The following is a 26174-nucleotide window of genomic DNA, read 5'->3' as shown; positions in this document are numbered from 1 at the left end:
TTTTTACATTTTTTTGCAGAAATTATACTGTGAACACCTTCACTAAAAACCCCATATATAAGTCTCTCTAAACATTTGTATTAAAAGGTTTGTATTCCAGGATTTTTTCTGGTTCCTCTCTATGTGACACTTGAATCAAAAAGTGCTTTATGAAAAGACTCCGAGTAGACGTAGTATCATCCTATTTACGAAATGTAGTGTCTCAGACATATTTCTTGCTTAAAAAATTACAAGTTTCAGATTAATAAGTAATAATTTTTTTTTTTTACTATTGCAGAAGTTTGTGTTGTCAGTGAACTAGAAGATCTTAGTGCCTCAGTGGATATGCAGGATGTCTATACCAAAATCAAATGTAAAATAGAAAGCTTCAATATTGACCATTACAGAAACAGGTAATTCCTGGGAGTTATTCTGCTTCAGTTTCAGACTGAAAGAAGGAGGCAGGTGTTTTTTTTCTTAATTCTTAACTTGAATTCAAGGTCATTGTTCAATTTCAGTGAAAGTATTTTAACCTTTTAAGTGATAAAAATCAGAATTACATTTTCTCAGAATTGTATCTGATTCCAAAGAAATACATAGAAATCATTACAAATCAGGAGAGTGTTTTTTCACACTTACTGCTCCGTTGGTCCGTTAAAATCACTTATTGTAGCTGAACTTTTGAATGGGAAATTCCTTAAATATTGCTTCATGATGTGTTAGAAAGTGCCAATATTTAATGATTTATAGTACCATACTCTTAGATATTAAAAAGAAGTTTCTAAAAAATGGAACTGTTTCTTTTGCTATGGCTTAGCAGCACCGTAATGCAGGGAACTAAGCTGATTATCTGTGTGTGCACATGCAGACATGCTCGAGTAAAATTTTGGTAATTAATGTTAACCAGTATGTCATCAATGTTATGTACTTTTAGGGTAGGTAGTTAGGCCTACTATATGTCTTGCAACTTTAGCAAGTCTTGTTGATTGAATAGTTTGCTGCCCCAATGTGACTGTGTTCATTCGGCACCCAGACACAGAGTTCTGTAGAGAGATTGCATGTGCCACCTTCTAGCTCGTATTGGCCATGAACACACTAGTTTTGACAAAATAAGAGAGAGCCTCTGTCATCTTTGATCAGCTGGGTTAGTGTTTGCCATTACAGATCAACAGATTCTGTTATGGGAGACAGAAATTAAGAGAAAATAGAATAGTTGTTGTGTTACTCCCCGAGAGAAAAAAGTAGTTAAAAGCTTCAGAACATTTTTTTTGGCATTGAAAGCGACTAAAATATTTAGGAGCACAAATCATTTTGACTTAGGAGGCAATGTCTGCAAGGTCTTATTGGACACTTATTGTTCCCTGTGTACAATAGGAAGGAGATGTAATGTTAACTTAGCAAATTTACCAATGTTTCTGAGACTTTTTTTCTGATCAGCTGCCTGAAAAAAACCCAAACATTTGAATTCCTGTTCTTTTGCCTGTTACAAATGCATTTATTATTTGTACATATTGTAATATTTGATAACCAAAATTTGTACTTTATTTTTTAAAATCAAGTCATGATGCTTTAAAATGCTTTGGAATCCCAGCAGCTGGGTGCTTTTAACAAGCTTCTTTGTCCATATATTGTATGGAAAGCTTGAGAGAAGGTACTTCACTCCCAGGACCCTAATGATCCATTAGAAACGTTTTCAACTTCAGGGTGTTCTTGTTTGCTAAAGTTGTATAAAGGCTTTAAAAAAAACCAAACCAGCTTATTCCACTTGACGAAATTGTTATGGTTCTCATATGTCATAATCTCTTCAGAGTGCCTTTCTCTATCTTTTAAATCTCTATGGACTAAAACCAAAAGCAGAGAATAGATAAGGTGAACATTCTGTCTTCCAGGCCAGGGGGAGACTGGCAGTCAGGACATTTTGAAGGAATATTTCTACAATGCAGAGAAAAGCTTTTGGTGAGATTTCTTTAGTAAACGAAGGTGTTTACCTGTATAACTCTTCTTAAGCAGTGTATTTTTCTTTATTCTTGTATATGTTAAGAAGAATGATTACAAGAACTGTATTACAAAGCCCATTTTAATACTTAATAGTTCATTTTTTCTAAATAATACTAAGATTTTGTGACATATATAAGTACAGCATTTTGTTCACAGTTTCTTGGTTCTTGTAATCATTCTCCTCCTCATTCTAATAAATCTATCTACTGAAAATCCAGGGGTAAGTCTCTTTTCTGTATGCAGCATTTTACTATACATTCATCCTCATTTGTCTTGACCTCTTGCTATAGGTTGTCCTTTCGCATAAAATTTTACAAAGTTTCTTTTTTTTTTACCATTTTTTTGCTTGATCTGATTGAATTTCAGCTTTTTAGGAAAAGATATGGCATAGGCTTTATCTTGCAGTTACGTAGAACTGTACAAGTTTAATGTAATTTTTTTTTTGCTTATAGCAATTTTTTTTTTTTCCTTTTTGTCTTCCGCTCTTCCATGCCTCGTTCATTACCTCAAGCCTTGGGGAAGATTTTTGGTCTCTGGGGCAATATGGAGGTGTGTTCCTTTCCTGTACTGACAAGCTGAACAGACGTACCTTGTTGGTTCGACCCATCAGCAAGCAGGACCCTTTCAGTAATTTCTCTGGCTTCTTTCCCTCTGTAAGAATCTTTATTAAAAATTTTGCTACAGAACTTCCACTAATATATGCCAGTTGAAGTAAAAAAAAAAACAACCTGAAATGGCTTTCATTTCTTGTCATCTATTTTTTTTTTTCTGAATATATTTATTGCTTATATTGATTATATTAGTTGTGTTATTTCCCTCTTATCCTTTAATAATAGTTGTCAGTAATTTTTTAGTAAATATGGGAATATGGGTTGATGGTTCACAACCTGATACTTAACAGCAGTCCACTGAAGTCAATGGAGTTCACTTACATTAAAAGTGAGCACGTACAGTAATGTTTGGAGACCAAATATATACAAGCCAGTACTGAACGCTGCATTTTGTTCATGTAATTCTGGTATCTGTTTAGGAATTCGAGTAATTTATGTTACTGCAATATATCTTTATGTAACCTTTTAAAATTACTTCTTATGATAATGCAATAATTAACAATTTCATATTTGAGTCTTTCTTTTGAATGCTTCGAACACGACTTGCCAATTCAGAATATCTCAGTGTGAGATATTTAACCCCTTTTTTTCTTGCCTGTTTATCCTTGCAAGACTTTATATGTGATGACATTGGGCTCTTTATCTTCACAAATGTATGGCTGTGTAGAATCTTCTTATGTTAGTGGAAGTTCTGTGTTGTCTGATTTATTTTCATCATGAATATTGATTGGTAATACTTTCTTTTATTTTGTTTGTTTCAGTTCTTGTAGGAAATTAACTCACTAATTTGTTTTAATTCACTTACTCATAAAAGCTTCCAGCATTTAAGCTATGTATTCTATTTAAGAAAGAGATGTTCTTCTTCTGTTAAGATTTAAATTACACTAAATTGTTTTCAATCAAATTTAAGATGGTGAAAGAAGCAACCACTTGCAAAATGTAGTTGCTTTCATTTGTGCTTACATGATTAAAGCTAATATTTAAAAAATCTTATAAAATTCTATCAAAATGTTTATTACACTATTAAAATAATGGTTTTCCTAGTTATTATTTTTACATTTTTCACTCACTAATAATTTATGACTGAAAGACTTTCAAAGATAATATGAAAGCTGTACTATACATCTTCTGGGAGCTAAGCATCTAATTGTCATCTTTATCTGGGAAATCTGTCCTTCTAAGTGAAGGACTGTTATTTCTGAAGTACAGTGCAATGTATCTTTAAGTGATGTGCTTTAGCACGTGGTACAGCTATTCTCTTTAAATACTCAGAGGTGATGAGTGCAAAACCAACTCAATTCTTAGAGTATTTAGTTGACTATGGGTGATTTATAAACCCATATTTAGATGGAGTAAAGCTATCTCAGCACCCAGGCATTGTTTTAGCACCTATGGTGTTTGCACGTACAGAAGGAACAATGCAAGGGAGTAAGAGCTACTTCTAAAACGTCTAAAGTTAAGGAGAAATCAAAATATTTAACTCTGTGAAAGATTATCAGAAAATGTTTGGTAAATTTAGACTGTTGAATATATGGAGGGTTTTTTCCGCCGATTGGATTTGAACTTCATACATCATATATAATCAGAAAAGAAAAAAATATTCAGCAATTCATAGTTTTAGCTGAGACAATACAGTGAAGTGTGGACACACTGTGGACAAATTGTCCATTCAAAAAAATTCTACTATTCAGAGACAGTGGAAAGCTATTAGAAAATATAGAACCCTAAACAACCTAACTAACAGAGAATATGGCAGTGATGGATGTTATATGTTTACATTTTTGCAGCAGTTTATTTATTTATTTTTTTCCCTTGAAACAGACCACTGCAAAACTTTTAGATGGCTCACACCAACAACATGGATTTCTTTCTCTCACTTATACCAAAGCTGTAACAAAAAATGTCCGGCACAAACTGATATCAAGAAATGAACGAAGAACGTTCCATAAGCTATCAGAAGGTCACACTGATGGTTCTCCTCACTTTCTTCATGAGATCCTTCTTTCTGCTCAGGCCTTTGATGTGGTCCTCTGTTTTCCTTTGCTTAATGCTATGGCAAGCATTTTTCAAGCCAGATTGCCAAGGAGTCAAAAGGAGAAAAGAAAATCACCAGACCAACCTATGAGGACTCATGCTCTAACTTCCCGCAACTTGCCTCTAATTTATATCAACACTGGTGTAATAAGAGTCTTCTTTCCCAAAAATGAGGAAGAGCGTCATACTGCAGAAGGTACAGTATTTTATGTTAGAGTTTTTTTGCTGTTCAGTATTGTAGACAAATACTATAACTTAGTTAAATTGCTGACAATTGCTAGGGCCTTCAGTTTTAAGGGGCAGAGTTAGGAAACTAACATTCATGCTACTTCTCTGCAGATTTACTGAGAAGTGTTTTAGGTATTTATTTGTTCTTTGATTTCCCAGTACCTACAGAGTTTGCATTTAAAATGTGATTATAAAAAAAAAAATGCTCAAGAATTGTGGAAAGAGAACCTAACCCAATTCTGCAGTGATGATTCTTGTGTCAGCTCTCATTATGCTGATACTAGTTCAGTCTTCCATAGATGCCTGTTCCAGCGATGGAGTGTAAGCAGGGAGCCTTAGCTCTTGTGGAAATTGGCACCTAGAAAACCATGCAATAGTGAAGCAGGTAGATATTCTAGTTCAGTTTGGAAAAAGTTATTAAAATGTACCTTGTGACTGATAACCAACAGATGATATAGTTTATCATTTATTTAGTAAGTCTTAGTTGAAACTATTCAGACTCCTTATGTGAGAGGCTTTCATGTGTTTACAGAGGTGTGGATAGCATAAACGGTTCTTTCAAACAACAGTAAGTAGCCATTTGATCTATGGATAATACTTTTTTCTGTAAGAAATTTTTTTCCCTTCATGCATAAAATATATTTACATCCCTATTACAATCTTTATATGTAAATGAAGAGATGCTGACATTAAAATTATATTTTGTAACAGATAGTGGGAATGTGATCACTTCCATTACGAACAATTCTTTTAGAGATCAAGAAAAAAGGAAAAAATTGTTTTACTGGTATCATATGTTTACATAAGTCCTATAGGTATGTTTGGTTTTTTTTTACCATTATATATGATAGCACACAATATAATCCTAAGAGTATAATCTTTAAATTTTTCTCATAACCTAATGGCAAGAAGTGCAGACAGTCAGCATTTACATAGATCATTTTTTTGCCAGCATCCTCTACGATTTTCCAACTGGGAATGCTGAAAACACAGGAAGATAAAATTAGACTGGCTGTGTTGGCAAGAAAGAATTATGGTTCTGGTTGGAAGGGAGTTCTAGGGCATGCTGTCAAGGAAATCTTTTTTTAAAAGTATATTTTTGTAGCTCTGTAGCTGTATACTTCATTAAAAAGAAATTATAAAAAACTTTGTCTTCTTGCTATCCCTTGCTTGGAAATGCATACAAAGAACAGAATTGCCATGGTTAAGTGTGGATGTAGGAAGAAAAACTATGTATGCTTTTAAAGGATAATGCTGAAGATTAGCTTTACCAAATTAGTAAGAAAGCCAGCTAACCTCTTCCACTGGAAAGTTCTGAAGTATCATCACTACGAAAATAAGTTCTTTCATTTCTTCTTTCACCCCAGATTTTCCCAAACTCTTGTCTGATTCTGAATGTGAAATAAAGTGCTTTTCTACTGCTTATTGTCTTCAAGAACAATATAAATTAGAAACAATCATAAGGAGTAAAAGTTGAATATGACCCATGTTACTGGTGTGCTAGGTCAGAAAAGTGTTATCGATTGTGGAGATATGCCCCCATAAGACCTCATTCATCGTTGATTAAGAGAAATTTTTAATCCAATAAGATTTGCATGTTTCAGGTTGTGATCGTTCCAGTAAAAGTAGAAAAACAATGACCTCAGTTTATTTTCTAATCAGTTGTCTGCTGTTCATACCTTGGACCTAGCGATAGCTACCAAACTATCCTCCCCACCAAAAAACACATATAATTGTGACTTTACATGTAGAGTTAAAAAAAAGGAAATCTGTTCTTTATTCATGCAGTCCAAAATCCAAAACCAAACTTGCACCATGATCTGTGGTACACAAACACTATGAAATAATGAAAATCATGATTTTTCTGCTGAGGAATTTACATACACGCATGCATGAATACACCCACACAATTTTATAACATTTTAGTTTTGTGGCTTTTGCAGCAGCAGCAGATTAACATTTCTTTTTATGGTGAACTTGAGGGCAGCATTCTATCCTAGGCAATAAGCAATGCTGCTTTCCCTCAGAGTTTGATTTGTTAATACATTAAGTGGTGTTTCAGACTCTGGCCAGCAGCCCTCACTTAATTAGTGATGAACTAAAGACAACCAAATACATAAAAACGATATATAACAAATAGAAACAAGAAATACTGTGTAGCAGAACACTATAAATAAAAATTGTGAATTGCAAAAAACCGATAAGAAGTGGTAGAGACAGGGAAAAACCACATCTGGCTGGTCTGAGGACAATAGGAACTTTTTCTAATATATACTAGGAGCAAAATAGTGGGAATCACTAGAGAGGACATGATAAATTTGTTGACAGTGAAAAAGAAAAGGCAGCATACTGGATAAACTTATGTCTTGCATTTGTAAAAGTGATATATTCTTGTCACATGAGCATGACTCCCTACTTTGAAGTCTGTCATAACATGTGGTCTGTAACATCCTCCTTCCTTACTATTAACAGTTTCAAAACAGTCAGACTGAGTAAATTGTGCTCAGGGATCTTAGTCTTCTGAGGCTAATTTTTAACACACCTTGTAAGAGCAGGTTTTAGACAGCTGAAGGTATATCTAGTAAAATGAGAAGTGTGATGTTCAAATAAACTTAAGACAGGTAGTTTTATTGCTCTGCTTCAGAGAACGTAAAGCAAAAAAAAATTGTTACAGCATTTAATAATAAAGAATTACATATTTGTTACATGATAATAAATATGGTTTTATGGAAAATTAGTCTTGTTAAACACATGTGATTTCTATGCTTCATCATGGTTACAATTCTAATTTGATAGAATGTTTGCAAAGATTTGATGTGCTTAGACTTTGGTAAGGAGTTTGACATTGTGTCTCATGGTATTCTAATTTAAATACATCCCCATACAATATCTATGGAAATGTTAAATGAATTAAAAATGGCTAACTAGAAGTCTAAACAAAAATAAATTGTCAGTTGGGAACAATAAGTGAAACTGGTATTTAATAGTCTGAAAGTAAATATAAAACCATTTCTGCTAGCATCAACATATGTTGCAAAGAATTTCCTGAAGAAAATAATGTTAAGGACTCTATAGGCCATGCATCTGGATCACTGTGCTTACATCACTACTTGTAGAAAATATACTAAATCTTGTAAAGCTAAAGTTATATATCAAGGAAAAAAATTTATGCAGACCATATCTTCAGAACTGGAGAGACTGTCTGGGAAACAGTGGCTGAAAACAGATTAAAGGTCACAGTGGATTTAAGGAAACGAAATAAGGGTGGTAGCTGTTCTTCTGCATATGGCAGATGATGCAATATCATGTCCAATTTGCTTTCTATTATAAAAATGGGAATTGATAAAACTGGAGAGCGTGCTGGAAAGCACCACAAATGTTAATCAAGTGCTGGAGAAGCAGCTTTACAAGAAAGGATTAAAAGAGCATAATGTGTTTAGCTCAGTAAAAAGAAGACTGAGATGAGTGGGTAAAACCAAGTGAGGTTGTGAACAACATTATTACACTTGGGTCTGTAAGTTTTTCCTAGATTGTACTTATATTGTGTAGTGTAGACATTTTTTCCTCTCAAATTTTTAAATATTTATAATGACTGTGATTATGTTTACTACATTATTCCCATATTTTGAAAAGCTAATGGGAGGATTCGTGGGTTAATGAATGGAGATATGAATTCATCATCCTAAATTGTGACTCAGAGTACCGTTAGAAACCAGCTGAAAATATTAATGCCTGTAATTCTTTCTGTTTTAAGATTGACTTAATTCCTTGACCTACAGGAAACTGTACACAAAAGAACCATGACCAGCCTTGAAAAAAAAATCCTAAACCACTTAGATAACAGAGACCGTAATGAGAAGTCCTGTGTTTATTTTACTTTGCTATGTGTCAGAGACAAATTAAAATTCTTAGCCTAAGACATGTTTTATTAAAAACTACTTCTCAGAATAAAGCATTTGCCACCTAATTAAATTGCAATTACAATCTGAAGTATATTTAATATCTTCATTCCTTTTTTTTATGTAAGTATCAGGAAAAAAAGTCCAACACATTAAGTGTACAGTGTCAGGAATTCTAATACTTACTAATTTTTTGATCTAAAAGTTGAAAATATGGCTTCTGATTTAGTCACGAACAGGATTTTGTTGTCGGCTTAATTTTTCTGCCTTAGTTCTGTCAACCAAACCATCTGTATATGGTTTTGCTCTGCTTTGGGGACTAAAGGATTTGGCTTTGCTTTCTAAGTAGATGAGGTTCTTTTAAGTAAATCCCTTGTGTTCTGATTTGGTTGTGTGTCGAAACTCGTGTTACCACTCTGCTGCACGTTTACTGTGGTATTCCCTACAATTGTTTCAAAGTATCATATTAGAATTTCTGTGAATTCTGTGATTTCTTATATCTGTTTAAAAATATACATATGTATACATATAGCTGCAAAGCATGGTGTCTTATTCACCAAGACATTAACGGGTCTGGAGAAGCTATTTTTTAAGCTCACAGATTTTGCTGGTTCTTTCCACACCAAACATTTCAGTCATCAGTAAAATATTTAAAATTTGTTCTGCTAGTATCATTTTGTTTTCAGAACTCGTATATGAGAGTCTTGCAGAATTTCCTTGGATGTTGGAGCAAGTGTGGTGTTGTTCCATCCTTGTTATGTATCATGCTGGTGTTGAAGTGAACCATTTCACTTCAGATGATGAACTCCTTGAGCTTGCATCACATGTTCTCAGAAGCTTCCTAGGTGCTATGAAGTCTTCTGAGCAGAAGCTTATTCAGATGCTTTGTGTATGTCTTTGTCTGATGAGAAGGAGATGCAGTAGACTCAGTCTTTTCCTGCAAGGAAACTTCACAGAGTTTGTTTAGTACAAGAAACATGGTGCTGTTTTTTTCTGTGCAGAACTTTGGTTTTCTATGTAATGTGACCACTGTTTTTAAAACTAAGAATTTGTACATGTGGCTGAAATTTGAATATGATGGAGATGAAGTGGAAAGCAGAGATTTTTCTTCTTGGAGTAATTTTGTTATTGATGTGGAATTTACTGTCCAGTACTACATCTTGTTCTTTGTATATGTGTCAGATTTCAGATTCTCTTGTTTCAGTCCTCATGTTTGAACTTTTCATGTGTGTTGCAACCCATACCAAATGCTACTAGGATGGTTATATTGTAATATCCTGCAATGTTTTACTTCTGAAGGACCTAGGCTCATATTAAAAAGGGCACATGATTCAGAGTGCTTTACATGCTGATATTTCAGCAGATAATTATTGGAGAAACAGATCACAGAAAAGTCTGTGGGATCAACACCATTTTGGACAAAAAAAAAAATGAAATAAAAAAGCATCAGAGAAAATGAGAAGTCACAGACCAGGATTTAGCTGTGTGATAAAACTCCATGGGGAAATTAAATAACAGTAGTTTTGTCTTATGTATCATAATAATGCTATTGATTTTATGGCTTTTTTTTTTTTTTTTTGCATTAGTTGGTGCTCCTGAGCAGAACTGAATCCTTAGCAGAAATTCTTATTTAGATTTTTTTAAGAAATAGTTTTTCAGTGTTTCTGCTATGTGCATTTGACTTTTAGTCAAACATATATTTTCTTTTCTCCTAACTACAGCTAATCCAGCAATTAAAGAAGACACGTTGGTTCTCAAGATTGGATCTGTCTGTATGGCTCCTCAGGCTGACAACCCTCTTAGCAGAGCTGTGCTCAGAAAAGACATTTATCAGTAAGTGTTGGGAGAGGGGTTTGGGTTTTCATATATGGTCTCAGAAAAATTTATTCTGAGAGAAGTTAATTGATCAATAAAACGGGTACGTGCAGCCTGTAAAAATACTTTTCACATACAATCTTTTGATATTCAAAACCAGGTTTTTCTGATTTTCTTCACTTGTGGGCTTTCAAATCCATTTAGACAAATCAAGTTCTTCTGTGAAGTGCTGATGAATAACAGAATTTAAATGTCAAGTCATTACGAAGCTTCAGCTCACAGATGAGAGCATTTTAAGAGGCTTTCTTTTATTCAGCTACTACTAAGTTCACCTAAGAGAAAAGGAAATTTTTTGTGACTACCAAAGTGCTCAGTAGCCATATAGTGTGAAGGAGATAGGTCTTAATAATATAAATGGTAAACATGTATTCAAACTGTAGGATTCTTGATGTCATGTAGATCAAAGCTGAAAGGAACGCAAACTTCTAAGGAGCTCTTTCCCAGTAAACACATTTTCTATGAAAATGTCATGCTCTGGATTGTGTCACTAAGTATGTGCAAACCACACTAATCATATATAGGCAGCAAAACTGGTGAACATATGTAATCAACATGATAAAAGTAATATATGATCCTTAGTAGAGCTGGCACTGTTGCCAGACATGAAAGTATGGTTGCAAATAACACCAAGTGAGAAAAGTCACAGAAATACAGATGAACAAGTGTCTTATACTTCCCGTTGGTCTGTTTTTCAGATGTGGCAATATTTTTAACTACTTCATAGTGCTCTTCAATAGAAATTACAAACATCAAAATCTTTTCCCAGCAGTAAAACATTTACTGCCTAGCAAATGACAGCAAGTTTTACTTTTTGTCAAGACTAGGATTTTTAGGAGACCATGAAATATCTCCAGTTTCTCTTCTGATCACTTAAAAGTTGTAAGAGAGTCTTTTTCTTCATGTTTCCATGTGGAAATATTTAGTGGTTTTGCTTGTAAGTTTAGTTATAGTAGTTTATCTCTCTTTCTCTCTTTTTTTTTTTTTTTATTTTTTTAAATGAGCATTGTATCTATTGTATTATGGAGCTTTCATGGAAGAAATCTTAAAGCCTGGCACAGCAACAGCTTTGGATGGCAGGGTTTGATCCAACTCTCAGTATGCCCACTGATAAAAGACATCTTCCCAACATTTGTACAGGCTCTTCTTGCTTCTGCCCTCTCTGTCCAAGGAGACTCCCATCTGATATCTGCTTTGAGAGTTACAGAACCAAAATGTAGGTTCCACTCTTCTTCTGACAGCAACAAAAAAAATTTATCAGAAAAATCCTCTATTGTAAAGTGAAATTTGCAGGTTCCAGCTTCCATAAGTTATTTCTGTCACCTAGGGGAACTGTGCAATGTTCCTTGTACGCACGTCACAAGTCAGTGAGTAAGCAACGGGAGGCATGCGATTTACATCTCAAATCAATGAAGCTAGGCTGGTTTACATTTTTGAGTCTGATATCTTTGCATCTGTGGCTTTACCTGAAATGCAGAAATTCTGTGCTTTTCAAGTCAGAAGTGACTCAATTGCTTAAAGTTTCTTGATGCCCTTTGCATTATGGCTCTCTGGGTCTTATATACATAAATGTTGCGGACTAGGTTTGTACAGTGTATATTTGGGTTTCATAGTTTTATACAGTTACGATATGCTCTAGTCCTCTTTTAGAAATCAAGACAACAAATGGGTAAGGTAGAAATAAGCACTGGGCCACAGACATCTCTCATCTGACTGTCACTGGCTTCTTTGTGACCAGTCTCACAACATCATGCTTCCTGTGTCTTTTTCTGAGAAATATCTGCCATTTTCAGTAATTTCCTCTAACTGCTTCAGTGACCGTTCTTCTAATTTCTCAGCAGCTGTCAAATGACTCAGTCTTATCTTTGTTCCTTTAATCATCCAATTATAATAGCTTTGGTGTTTTTAAAATACATTGGGGCAGAGTGTCAAGTTACTTTGCAGTTTTATGAGACAATATTGAAGTTGGTAGTGGGTGGTCTTTTGGTTTTGGGAAGAGGGTTACTGTTCTGATCTGTTTATGCAAGCTTCAACACTTTTAAGCAATATAAATTAATATTAATTAAAAATATTAAGAATCCAGTTTGGAGTAGAAGTAGATGCATTTTCTAATTACGTATTTTTTGATTCCAGAATGTACTGTAGTTACAGAAGCATTGTTGAAGATAGCCATTCATTTTCTTACATGGCAGTCACTGCTGTTAGACCAGTAGAGTTGTGAGCAGAGTTCATTTCACCATGTCAGTTTTTCTTCGGAAAATAAGATAATACAAAGGTTTTTGTGTTGTTAGGGCAGGACACACAGTCTGTATTCAAGGGAAAAAAATAACCAGTGGGATATTTTTAACACGTAGGCCTGATGTTAGTATTTGTTTCTCCAAATGTGAGATTTCTTAACTTACACAGTATTTGCCGTTTTTAACCTGCCCACGGTAGATGGTACTAGATAGCAGAAATGTGCAACTGGAGCTAATATGGAATGCTTAAAAATCAAGTAGTAAAATGAGCAAACCCACACAATGTGTAACTCATGTATTTCGGTGAAAGATTTCTTCGTAAATGTCCACAGAGGTACAAGTAGTACAATATCCAGCTTAAGAGACTAAAAAAAAATTACAACAGCCTGTTGATTACTGAAGAATTAGCTGCTACAGCATTCTAATAATCCCAATATGTCATCTTCTGTCTTTTTCCAGCTTCTCTTCTCCTCTAATTTGCTGCTGCTGCTGCTTTTAATAGAATAGAAGAAAATAAATCATTGTCTGAACCACTGTCTTTACAGTGTTTCTGGAGTGGGGATACAAACTTAATTTGCAGTGTCACTTTGGTTTAAACAGTCTTCTGTTTAGGTCTGAACTACAACCACATGCAATTAATGTCACTTCTGTAGTGTTTCATGAGAAAGAAGATTTTTTGCTTCTCATTTAGAAACTGTTCTTTTAAGAAAGGCTGAGAAACTTTTTCATGGCTAAAGTCTGAATAGAATTTCCAAATATCTTTTGAATTTGTCCCATAAATTCATACTTGAAAAACTGAATATGCTTATATATCATTAACAGAATGCCAGTGCATGAAAGGTAAATCTGGTATGGCTGCAGGTCATACTTAATAAACCTGGCCACTTCTGGCCTGTAACTGAAGTGACTCCATCTGTGTCTTAGGAAAAATAGCTTACTTGCTTAACTTGGAGAGAGAACTAAATTGAAAATGGATGTTGGAAAAATAATGTGCCCTGAAAGTTTGGGCACAAATATTTTTGCAGGTGATTATTGGAAGTTGGAAAGAAATGTATTGACATAGTAACTTCAGTTTTCTTATACCATATAAAAATTAGTCTAAAAATAACTATTTCCTCCAGGAGAAAATGGACTAATTGAGTTTAGTCTATTAGTACATGTGGTAAACAAAAATGCATGTACCGTAACAGCAAATATAGGGCTCCTGAAAGAAGTACAGTGACTTATTTTTAGCTGGTCACAGTAAGAGACAATGTCTCCTTTTCATTCTTTTTTTCCCCCTACTAAATCCTAGGAGTTGTTTTGTTTGTTTTAATGATTTCTCATGAATTTCTGATTCTTAAACCCCAGCTAAGGTGTGCTTGTCTTCAACTAGTATGACCAGAATTGTATGTTCCCATCAAGAAACTGCCAGTTCTGTGGAGCAGAACTGTTGCAGATACCCGGAGGCCTTGGGACGGGGATGGGGAGCAGAATAAAGGAGATTTTGGATAAGGATGCAAGTGAGGCAGTTGCCTAGCCTGGCCAAAGAAAGGGAAGAGCAGTTAATTAAAACTATGGAGGAGTCAGATAGTAGGAGTAAATGAAGTTTCTGCTAAGCAATGAAGAAGAGAACCACATTTTTGTGGGTTTTAACTACCTGACCATTTTAAACTTGTGATTGGGGGTGCTGCTGCTTGGAGACAGCTCAGCAGGCTGCAGAAAAGCAAGATGATGTGGTCATTTCTTGGCTTGCGTGACCAGTACAAGTTGGGGGCAGACCTGTTGGAGACCAGCATAGGGGAAAGGGACCTGGGGGTCCTAGTGGACAACAGGATGACCATGAGCCAGCAGTGTGCCCTTGTGGCCAAGAAGGCCAATGGCATCCTGGGGTGTATTAGAAGGGGTGTGGTTAGCAGGTCAAGAGAGGTTCTCCTCCCCCTGTACTCTGCCCTGGTGAGGCCGCATCTGGAATATTGTGTCCAGTTCTGGGCCCCTCAGTTCAAGAAGGACAGGGAACTGCTAGAGAGAGTCCAGCGCAGAGCCACGAAGATGATTAAGGGAGTGGAACATCTCCCTTATGAGGAGAGGCTGAGGGAGCTGGGTCTCTTTAGCTTGGAGAAGAGGAGACTGAGGGGTGACCTCATTAATGTTTATAAATATGTAAAGGGCAAGTGTCAAGAGGATGGAGCCAGGCTCTTCTCAGTGACATCCCTTGACAGGACAAGGCGCAATGGGTGCAAGCTGGAGCACAGGAGGTTCCACTTAAATATGAGGAAAAACTTCTTTACGGTGAGGGTGACTGAACACTGGAACAGGCTGCCCAGAGAGGTTGTGGAGTCTCCTTCTCTGGAGACATTCAAAACCCACCTGGACGCGTTCCTGTGTGATATGATCTAGGCAATCCTGCCCTGGCAGGGGGATTGGACTAGATGATCTTTCGAGGTCCCTTCCAATCCCTAACATTCTGTGATTCTGTGATTCCGTGATTCTGTGATCATGCTGTGTATGTTAGGACTTTTGAAGTGGCCAAATGAATGGTCAAATACATTTGACAAAACAGAAGAAGGTCTAGCAGTTTTGGGGAGGAGGAGTGCTGAGATAGGGAAATCATGTTAATACCCTGATGGAGTGAAAGCCAGTTGTTTAATATCAGAGAAATCACATTGGAGGGAAATTTTATAAATGCTGTAACTACAGGAAAAAACAAGCATCTCTTTGGAGGCAAAAAATTGCATTTCTCTGTCCTGGGCTCACTCTTGTTTGGCTCTCTGGTGTTAAGTAAGAGAAAAATTCCAGCTGAAGCTTTTTTCCTCAAGATCTTAATAAAACTCTCTCATCTATGGGTTCTTTGGTACATAGCATCAAAGGTACGCTTCTGCTACGGTGCCAGTGTAATGAAATTAAGAACTTAACTGTATGCCTACTACACAGAGGCTTTTAGCAGTTGTGGTGTTTGTAGCAATGCTTTGTTAGCTTTGGAGTACATCAGTTAAGATTTCTTACTAGCAGTGAGCAATTCTCTAAAAAATATAAGTTTTTACGTGGAGAGTGCTAAAAGCAGTTATGTGGCTGATTCTGTTACAGAAATCCGAGGGAAGCATAGAATTGTGGAATAATTTCAGTTGGAAGGGACTTCCTTAGTTCATGTAGTCCAGCCTCCTACTCAAAGCAATTTAGATCAAGTTGCTCAAGTCTTTCTCCAGACAACAAACCTAGCAGATTATTTAGATCTGTTTGATAATCACTTCTCAAAAGAACAGACTTTTGATGGATATAAAGCAATTCTGAGGGCACCAGGCCGAAAGATCCTTTTCCATGTATGGAGATGGCTGCAGCAAACAGAGTAGCATCTCCTGGGGTAGCTCAAAAAGCCACATTTACTTCTTTGTGTGTCTTCATATGTTTTCCTTTTGTCATTTCCTTAGTTCTTTGTCTTTTAATAAAAGTGGCTAATGTAGAATATCAGCATGAATAAATTATAATGCTTTAAAGAAGTGGAACTAATCAAATGTGTCCGTAGTCATCTTAATCAGTTTTCTGCCCAATTACCTCACATTCTGTGAGATAATTTTGTCACCTTTTTAGATTACAACAGTATTTTCCTGTATATACAAACAGTGCTTAGTGTAATTAAGCTGATCATAGTTGGAATCCTTGAACACTTTTGGTCAGTGGAAACATGACATAAAAAGGACTGAATAAAAAGAAAAAGTGTGTATGTTGGGGGTTTATAACAATGAATAGCACTAGTTGTGCTAAGCTACCAGCAGAACTGGACAGTATCAATAGGAAAATGGTGGAGAAAACTTCGTCACAAGACCCAGCAATTCTGTTTCTCTGACTAAAAAATAAGAGGAAGTAGACACAGAGCTCTGCTTAAATATAAAGCAGCACAGAGTTGAAATTGAGATGACGTTTAGTTCTATTTCTAAGGGCCCTATTATACCAAATACAGTGCAAATTGCTTGCTCTATTATATAGACCATTGCCAATCATCCCCAACATGGTTGTTTTTATCAAACTGTGACATGAAACACTAATTAATAGAATTTTAGGGAGCATCTGTGAACAGATAGAGTAAAATAATATTGAGGTAAAGTATTGTTAAGATAAAAATTAAATGGCTGACAAAGAGCACAGAGAATGCAGGCTGTTTGGAGGCTATTGTGAAAAGGCTTTGATTATAAAGTTTGGAATAAATATTACTGAACTATCAAGTTCTGGAAGTTTAGGTGAACAGAATCACAAGCTTTCCTCGGGTTGGCCAATAAAGAATCTAATTGTTGTCCACACTCTGGATTCATCATTTTTGAGATCCAAGGATTTCATTCATGTCATACATCAAAGCTTAATACTCCAGGTCTGAATGTTCCATGGTCATTTTCATGTGTAGATCGTTCATAGATCAAAGCATAAAGCTGTCCTTAGACTGTTTTCAATTTGTGAATGTAAATGGAAATTCTTTAAACATACCCCGACCTCCCCCCCCAAAAAAATTACATGTGAAGTGTTTAATCATGAAAAGATAGCTGTAAATTATTTAGTATTTTTTCTTAAAACTTTTCATCTATACAAGTCTTTTTGATTATAAATGTATCTAATCTACTATGATTTTAATTTCTGTAGTGCACTGTTTTCCACTGCTTTTTAATTCTCAAACATTTACAAATAACAAAACAATGTTGTTTTTCATATAAAATATCTGCTATTTATCTTTATTTCAAGGAGCTTTATCTAGAGCATGCTTGTCATAATCATGTAATGCCCATAATTGGTTAACAAAAATCCTTCAGTTTAAAAAAAAGGACTAATAAACAATTTTGTCTGTCTGTGCTGATAGTGCTGGAGTGAGAGGAAGAAAAGAATGATGGAAGGAGTTTATGCAAGAAGCACATACACAGCCAGCAGCCTGTGTGGAAATCTGTTTTTTCTTTTGAATGTGGTTTAGAAAATCAAATGCTTTTCAAAATGTTTCAACAGCACCCACATCTATAAGCATCTTCTCTTCAGAAATATTTTTTGTTCAGTATTACATTGCTGTGGGACATATTTATATTCAAAAAACTATACCTTTAAATTTTTGTAAACAAAAAGCCTGGATTTTCTGTCACTGTAGTATGAATAAAAAGGTTTTCCTTTTCAAACCAATAAACAGTAAAAAAACCCCCTATTTTCATAGAAGTTTAGTATTCGGATAACTAAATGTTTTCCAGAATATACACCTAATATGAATAATTTCCTTTTAAGAGTTGATTGCTTTATAAAGGTTCTAATAAAACTTATTTTCCATTTCACTTTATTTTTTTGGATATTTCATTGAAGCTTATTTGGTAGGCAAACAAAGAATTAGCTAATGCTGACTTGAGTTTCTTTATTTTTCTTTGAATAAAGACAACAAAGATAAGCTAAAAAAATATATGCATACATAGTTTTTGATGGAAGGGTGAGCAGCTTATTAAAATGTGCATATGTACCATAGGGAATTAGAAAAAGTAAAAGTTACAGTGCATCATAAAATCTCTATTGCCGTTTTTCTTTAATTTCAAAATGATTAAAACTCCAGAGGTAATGTTATGCAGAAAAATAACTTTTAGGAAAAAAAAGAAATCGTAATCTTTCAAGGAGAGGTATTTCTTTTATTGCATAGAAGTTGTGAAACAGGGGTACATATTACCATTTTTAGTTCTTTTCTTCCTGTGTTAAGGCAAAAAATTTGTAACAGTGAAAATTTTAAACTTGTTCCTGTAATTTGTATTCTGTTTTTTTCAGATTTCAGACCAGAATGTTTTTATTCCTCAAGATATGTCTTTCTTTTTAACAAGATTCTCTCTACATTTAATTTGGATATGCAATCTTTTTTTTTTTTAATAATCTTTAGCTTTATTAATTGTTGGATTGAGGTTTAAATCAAAATATTTATGTTAAATAGCAAGTTCTAAATACTGTCTTTTGCTCTTCTACTTGAGCTCATGCTTTTTTTAGCATAAGGGCCTTAGGAAATTTGTATTTATCTTCCATAAGAATCCTATACGTCTCTCTGGAATAGGGCTTGGAAGTAAAGTCTTTTCCTGCTTTACATTTCTCTCTTCTTCTATCTTTAGTAGAGCGGCAAAAAAAAAAAAGTCTACTTAGACCTTTTGCCTAGTAAAATATTCATATAGATGGATAGCATTACATGGAAACACCACTCCTAATTAACATTGGCATGTCTGAGGGTATTGCAGCAGTTATTAATTTAAAACCCTCAGTGGAAACTAATTGTAAAATAACAGCTGGAACTGCCCATTTAGTTTCAGAATTGCATCTTGTTAATTATCTAATACCAAAAGCTATTCAAAGCTTAATTTGTATTTGGAATTCAACTTTAAAAATGTTCAGCTTTAACTATCAATCTTTTTTTTTACTTGAAATTTCTTTAATTGTGAGTTTTACTGGAATCTGCAATAATGCATAACTAATTTGCCTAAATACATATATTTAAAATACATTTCCTTATAATGTGATAGTCAAAAGAAAATAAATTTCATAATAAGACATAATAAACATTTCTGCAACTTTATTTTTCACTTTAATTCATCAGTTTAATCACTGTGTGCTCAATACACGTACCCACTCTATATTTTCTGTTTCACTTAGTAGCACTGAATTTTTTAATCTGATTCTTAGAATAATGTTTAATTTCTTTGTTCAGTTCCTCATAGGAAGCAAATTGAAATATGCTTTATAGAAACATTCCTATCAAAGAGCGCTGCCATTATTGTGTCATTTAAGCATCCATTTGTTGTTAATCGGGGCAGCTCTTTTGGAAACCTTATTAAATATGTCAGGGAAAAAACTGTCAAGTAAATGTCAATAATGAATGAATTCAAAGGAATAACCAATTCATTCAAACAGAGCAAAGGTGAAATCTGTAAAACAGTTAAAGTTATTTTTTAAAGTCTCCTAGTAACTCTCAAACAATGCATGTATGAAAAAAAAAGATTTTAATATGAAAAGTAACATCCCTTCTCAATGATTTATTGTTACTTTCAATTTTGTTAATGTATATTCTGTCGTGCAAAGTTCTTCCTTCCTTTCAGTTGGGTGCACTGCTTCTGACTTGGCTGAAGTATTTGCACAAATGTGTTCTTCACCCTAACAGCATCCCAGCCCTTCAAGAGGGGGAGAGGGGAAGAGGAATGAAGTTAATTTTATCGAGATTCAGAGAGATGTGTTTATGTGTGCTCAATAGTCCTGCTCTAGAGGCAGGCAGAGATTTCATAGAATCATAAAATGGTTTTGGGTGGAAGGGACCTTAAAGATCATCTAGTTCCAATCCCCCTGCCACATGCAGGGACACCTTCCACTAGACCCAGTTGCTCAAAGCCTCATCCAATCTGGCCTTAAACACTGCCAGGGAGGGGGCATCCACAACTTCTCCGGGCAACCTGTTCCAGTGTCTCACTACCCTCACAGGAAAGAATTTCTTCCTAATATCTAATCTAAATCTCCCCTCTTTCAGTTTATAACCATTACCCCTCATCCTGTCACTCCATGCCCTTGTAAAAAGCCCCTCTCCTGCTTTCCTATAGGCCCCCTTCAGGTACTGGAAGGCTGCTAGAAGGTCTCCCTGGAGCCTTCTCTGAGGTCTCAAAGACCATCTTCATAAATCTCTTAAATTCTCTTAAATTCCTTCAAGTTTCACCTGGAAGATCATGAGAAGTTGCTTACGTGTTTGGGAGGGACTCCAGTGGCGAGGAATGGTGAGGAGAATCGCTCTGAGCTTGGACACCTTGTGGAGGTGCCTGTTCTTTAGCAGTGCAGGGCAATGCAGTGGTCTCCCCCGGCCTTGTGTACCAGTTGCAGAGCAATGCCTGGCTAGCTATGACTGGCTTGCACTCACACTTCAGTGGGCAAATATGGTAACAACCTCATGCTCCGTGTTCAAGCCTTGTTTTGTCTGTTTGCCTTACTCTAGTCCATTTGCTAAGAGGTTGAAAGAGTTGCAGTTGAGTGAAGATCTCAGTGCTTAGGGCAACTGCATTTAGTTTTTATGGTAAAGCTTTTGAGTTTGAAGTGTGGTTATGGTCGTTTCATTATTCAGGTATAGCTCATTCTCACTAACACCTGTGTGTGATTTAGAACTGTACTGGGAATAGGTTTTCAGACTCCCTTTAAACTGGTCTGTTGCTTCAGGTCGTGAAATTCTCAGGTCAGACAGTTTAGCTGTGAACTTAGGAGACAGGCATGAGAAGCATCTCTTCAAAAAAGGAGTCTACAAAAGTGTTCAGTACCATATTTTATATAATTTATTGTAGCGTGTGCTCTATTTCTTTGACTGTTTAATCAAGATGCCATCACTTAACAGCTTAAGGTCAGAAGTAAATAGCGGTTGTAAAGTAGATCTTTCACAACACTGGTTGTACCAGTGCGCTACACTTTGTTCTATAAAAAGGTTTCTCAGCTGTGGGTGATCTTAACTACCGTACGTTCTGCAAAGTCAAGACTGAGTTAAAGATACACAACAGCCTGAACTCAGAGTTTCCTTGTGTTTCTGATGTTTCTTGCTGTCTCAAATACTGCTTTAACACAATTAACTAGTATTTGCTGTGTGATATATATGGAGCTTGACACGTGAAGTTCATACAACTTCAGTTTTGAAATCTGTAGAATGTTTGTGGGGACCAAGTGGAGGAGAGATTAGGAGTTCCTTTGTTTGTACTGATTTGAGGTGATCTTTAACATAGTTTTTTTTCCATTTTCTTTTTTCCAAAAAACTGCAATTCTGCTGCGATGAAGGCTATTATAGTGAAGCCAATCAAAATAAAATCAAACAACAAATGTTTGAATTTTGGAGTTTTAATACTTTTAAACTTTTCATTATATTCTATTATCATGTTGTATACTGAAATGCTCAATATTTTGAACTGCTTGCCTTAATATTTCCTAATCTTTACATGATAAATACTTGTTGTGTGTAGGTTTTTTTTATTGAGACCTTAAGGTTACTGCAGCTCTTGTTGTCTTCTCCCTAGGAAGAGTAATTTCTTCTTGTTGTTTCATAACCTTTTGCATGTTTTAAATGAACCCCTCAGAAATCTCATGTCTCTGTTTCTCCTCAACTAGCACCAAAACACACCTCCTTCACTGAAATCAGGTTGTGTAACTATTTGCTTCCCTTATCTCTAATAATGGCTCTTCCTCACATTTGAAAATATTTTTTACACTGTTAATTCTCCCCAAATTCTTGATTTACTACAGTGGAGAGAAAACATGTCAGATGTTTGAACATCTCTTTGAGTAGAGAAGTCTCTCACTCTCCCACCGAAGCAAGTGATGTGCAGACTAGCCATGCCCAGTGAAGGGGCTAAAGGAGTAAAGCACAACCCTGGGCTTCCTTGGGCAGCCTAGAGTGGGGTGTGTCTAATGTTGTTTTTTAACATTACTTTAGCCATAGTCTTCTTTGGGCAATGAGTTTTGCACCCACCAAGGTTGCAAATCTAAACTCCAGGTGTTCTAAGACCTACTTCTCTTTGCAGCTCCGTGGTGTTGCTGGTCGTACTTGTGTATAGTGAGCTGGCTGAGGTAGCTAAAGGATCTCAAATAATTCAGGCATCGCTCAGGCAATTTTTTTCAGTCAGGTTGTTGCCCTGAGCCTATTTATTGTATAGGCACAAAGGGATTAGCCTTAGCAAAAAGGCAGTACTGCAGCAGCCTGGGCTTGGATCAGCTTAATCTGCCATCGTGGTTTGGGCTTTTGAAACACAGCACAGAATCTGACACAGTTTCTTCAGTTTCTTCCCTGGGTTTCCTTTGATGATTCTTAAAACATATGATTGAATCCACATATCAAGGTTACTTTTCTGTCTTATATAATGAAAAGTAACATCCAAAAGTCTTGGCTGTGATGATAAATAATTTATTCTAAAATAATTCAGGAAAGCTTTTAAAAACTTACTGTTCTGTACAGTTTTCTACTTAAGTGTGAGTGAATATAATTTCCATCAGATTTTGTTTCAACAAATGTTTTGTTTGTTGAAAAGTATTTTCCAGTAATTTATAAAGCAGACTTTTTTTCTTTGTAGTATTTTTAATTATAACAGTATCTCAAGTTAAATATAATGCAAGTTGTGTGCTTCTGTTACTCGGAAAACCGTATCCCATTTGTAATGAGACATTTGTTAACTTCTGTATACAGATTGTGGTTCATTCCATAAATATTTGTGGGTTCTGTGATGTCCCTCACAAGGTTTTATCTATGACAAATTCATACCACAGTTCTTAAACTACTTTTTTGGATAGAAGATTTCTTTCTTTTGCAAAATGGTTTGGCAATGTCTTTCTTTTCCATTTAACATTTTAAAGTATTCCTACTTTGCTTTTCGATTATTTAACAAAAAGGATTATCAGAAATATCCAGAATGATTACATGCTATTTGAGCATATTTCTCTGTGGGTTTCTGTTCAAAGATCACATGGCAAAATTTAATCCTTGTTACTGTTATCCTAAACAGCTCAAGTTGTATTGTTTAAGTGAGTATGGTTCCTTCCCCTTACTGATTTTCCAAGATAGCTTAGTGCTCAACCACCTTAAGTACAGTCCAAAGTCATGCTTAATGTTTCTTATGTTTAAGCTCTTACTGTGCACACTACTTCGTCTCCCATTATTGCTATTAAACCTGATTATGCTGCAGTAAAAAACAGATTAAAAAGTTATGTGCCGTGGTTTTGTTGCATTTCAGAAGCTATTCTTTCTTCTTTCCTTTTTATTTTTTTGTCCTTAAAGATATAAATCATCACTTTTTTTTAGGACTAGTTCATATTCTTATGGGGTTTATTAGTTGTAGGACACAAAGATAAATGTAGCATTCTTCAGCCTTTCAAAACGTTTTTCATGCCCTCTGATGCTTTTGGTTGGTATGGTTTTTTTTTTTCTGTGAGAAGGCAGTGACTAACACTGGTATGTTAATGGCTAACACAAGTGCATGTTGAGAGTAATAAAATACAGAGATGGTATCAGGCATCTCTGTTGAGTTCAGTGTCAATGGTTGGCATAAATCACAGATACTCATTTTTCTGGCATGATAGTGTGTGTTCCCCAGGAATAAAAAATGAACAGGTGTGAAGGTGATACAAATAGAACGTAGGAGTATCTATACATAGAGATATCCTGTATAGGATAGGATAGGAACTTGCAGGATAGGAACAGAACAGATTTGAACTCTTCCTGGTAATCAAAGTTATTTAACTGTTGAATAGTTAACACTATTTAATCTTTGTATGTGACTGTTTTTCAAAGAACACGAAGAAACTTGCAGATTAGCAAATCCAGCTGCAAAGCAAATCTGATATTTTTCTGTTTCCCAGTTTAAGGTTGGATGTGTATATATGCATGTATATATTCAAGAAATATTCAGAGGAATGGAATTCTCTGGTATGTGTTGGTTCAGACTCTCTTTTGATACACTGTATTCTTCAAACAGCTTGCAATGGTTGATTTTCCATGTTCTTGGCATGATAAAAAAATGCCTGATATATTATGTAACTGCAAGTGTTGTAGAAGTTGTTTTCTAAAACTAATTTTAAAAATCTACATATTGTATTCTTCACACATTGCAGGTCATAAAAAATTTAAGCAACTATCTTTACTAAACTGGATGCAAACTAACTACATATGATAGAATTTGCTGTTTCCCAAATGGGCAGTGTGGTGAGCTGGGTATTTGTTTGTGTGTGTGTTTGTATCTGTGTAGTGTACTTATATTTTTTTTTTTTAGCTCCAGACAGAAAGTAATGAGTTTTCTTCATAACTACCACCATTTATATGTTTTGGGTGCCTCATGAAGTCGGTTGAACTACCTGACATTGGAATCTGTAGTCTTTATGGTCAATGTTGTGAATACACAGGGATATTTTGAGTAGATGAGGAGGACTCTTGCCTGATATTGCCCTGTAAGTGGAGCTTTCTTAAAACCTCTGTTAAAAAAAGAAAACAAACCAACAAGCTTTGTGTACATGCTTGTCACGGTTTAAAGCTGGGCCGGCTATTAAACCTGTGGCAGACGCTCTCTGTTAACCCTCCCCCTCCACCCGAAGGGAAAGGGAAAGGGAAAAGGGAGAGAGACTTACGGGTTGGAAAGTTAAAGCAGTTTTAATAAACTATAATAATGAAAAAGAGTATAATAATAATATTGGAATAATCAAATATATACAAATATATACAAAACCAAGATCGAGCTCCCCCAATGTCGTCCACGTCACCACCGGCACTGCAGGGCAGGCTCCAGGAAGGCCCAGGCTGGGCCCAGCAACGGTCCAGAACTGGATTCAGGGATGCACGGATCAGGATCGGGGGCAGCAGGAAAACGGACAGAGTCCTTCTTGGACACTGGCCAAAGGCTCAAGCCGCAGAAGCAGCCCGAAGCAGCAGCAGCACCCAAAACCAGCAGGCGGAAGGGTGAAGGGAAGGCAGGAAGGGCCAGACCCTCGTGATCCCCCCGCTTTTTACTGAGAATGACATGTATGGGATGGAATACCTTCGTTGGTCAATTTTGGGTCACCTGTCCTGTCCGCTCCTCCCTGCAGGTGCGACCCCCCTTTGTCTCTTCACTCGTAAGCAGTGAGGAATTTAGCAGTGACCTTGGTTTCTCTAAGACTAAGTACAGCAAGAGCCTTTCTGCATAACATCCCTACCAGTGCCTCAGTGATAACTACAAACTTCGAGTGTTATCAGTCCTAGAAGCAGACACTGTCTGCAAAACATGCAGTTAGCTTTAGAAAGTGCAGTTACTTAGAAGAGACTTAGCTGAAAGTAAAAATCACTGAAAGGAAAATTGGCCTGGTTTAGGCCAAACCAGGACAATGCTGAATAGTAGGCTTTAACTGATTCAGTGTGAAGGCTTTATATTTAATGTTTACAAAAGCAATGGTGTATTCTGTGGCTTCCTATGGCAGGATGTAGGTTTCTAAGAATATGTTGTTTCCTGCTGCCAGAAGCTAACTCAGCAACAGTTTATCATTATGAATGAGAATCCTCTTGAGTTTGGGCTCTGCTTGTTTTTATCATGTCCTTTACCTGTTCTCTCTGGTTCTCTAAGATTTTTATGTATTTTATACTTTTGTCCTAAAGATGAGTTTTGAGGTTAGTTTCCTAATAGGTTTCATTTGTTATGCTTTTCACCTTTTAAAGCATATTCTAAATACGTTAAAAAGCCTTTACTTAAATAACCCCTTTAAAGTGGTGCATCTGTGCACATGTAAAAGTTTATTTTCAAAATATATTGGTATCACAGTTTAAGATTAAGCAGTAGTGTGCTTTTAAAACAAGAGCTACCAATTTATTGTTCATCACGGAC

At 35.7% G+C, this 26174-nt stretch overlaps 1 protein-coding gene across 6 annotated transcripts in view; it reads left to right on the top strand.

Moving 5' to 3' along the window:
• VPS13B (vacuolar protein sorting 13 homolog B) overlaps nt 1-26174 on the top strand; it is a 506220-nt gene that overhangs the window by 290536 nt on the left and 189510 nt on the right. For all 6 annotated transcript variants that reach the window (XM_068395717.1, XM_068395718.1, XM_068395719.1 and 3 more), the window contains 4 exons: nt 278-392; nt 2489-2630; nt 4410-4818; nt 10471-10582. In XM_068395717.1, the coding sequence (XP_068251818.1) occupies nt 278-392; nt 2489-2630; nt 4410-4818; nt 10471-10582 (778 nt within the window). The remainder of the gene's footprint in view (nt 1-277; nt 393-2488; nt 2631-4409; nt 4819-10470; nt 10583-26174) is intronic.

This window comes from Nyctibius grandis, chromosome 3, assembly GCF_013368605.1.
Source record: "Nyctibius grandis isolate bNycGra1 chromosome 3, bNycGra1.pri, whole genome shotgun sequence".
Taxonomy (NCBI): Eukaryota; Metazoa; Chordata; class Aves; order Nyctibiiformes; family Nyctibiidae; genus Nyctibius; species Nyctibius grandis.
Note: the sequence above shows the minus strand (reverse complement) of the source record. Positions and strands in the feature narration are given on the sequence as shown.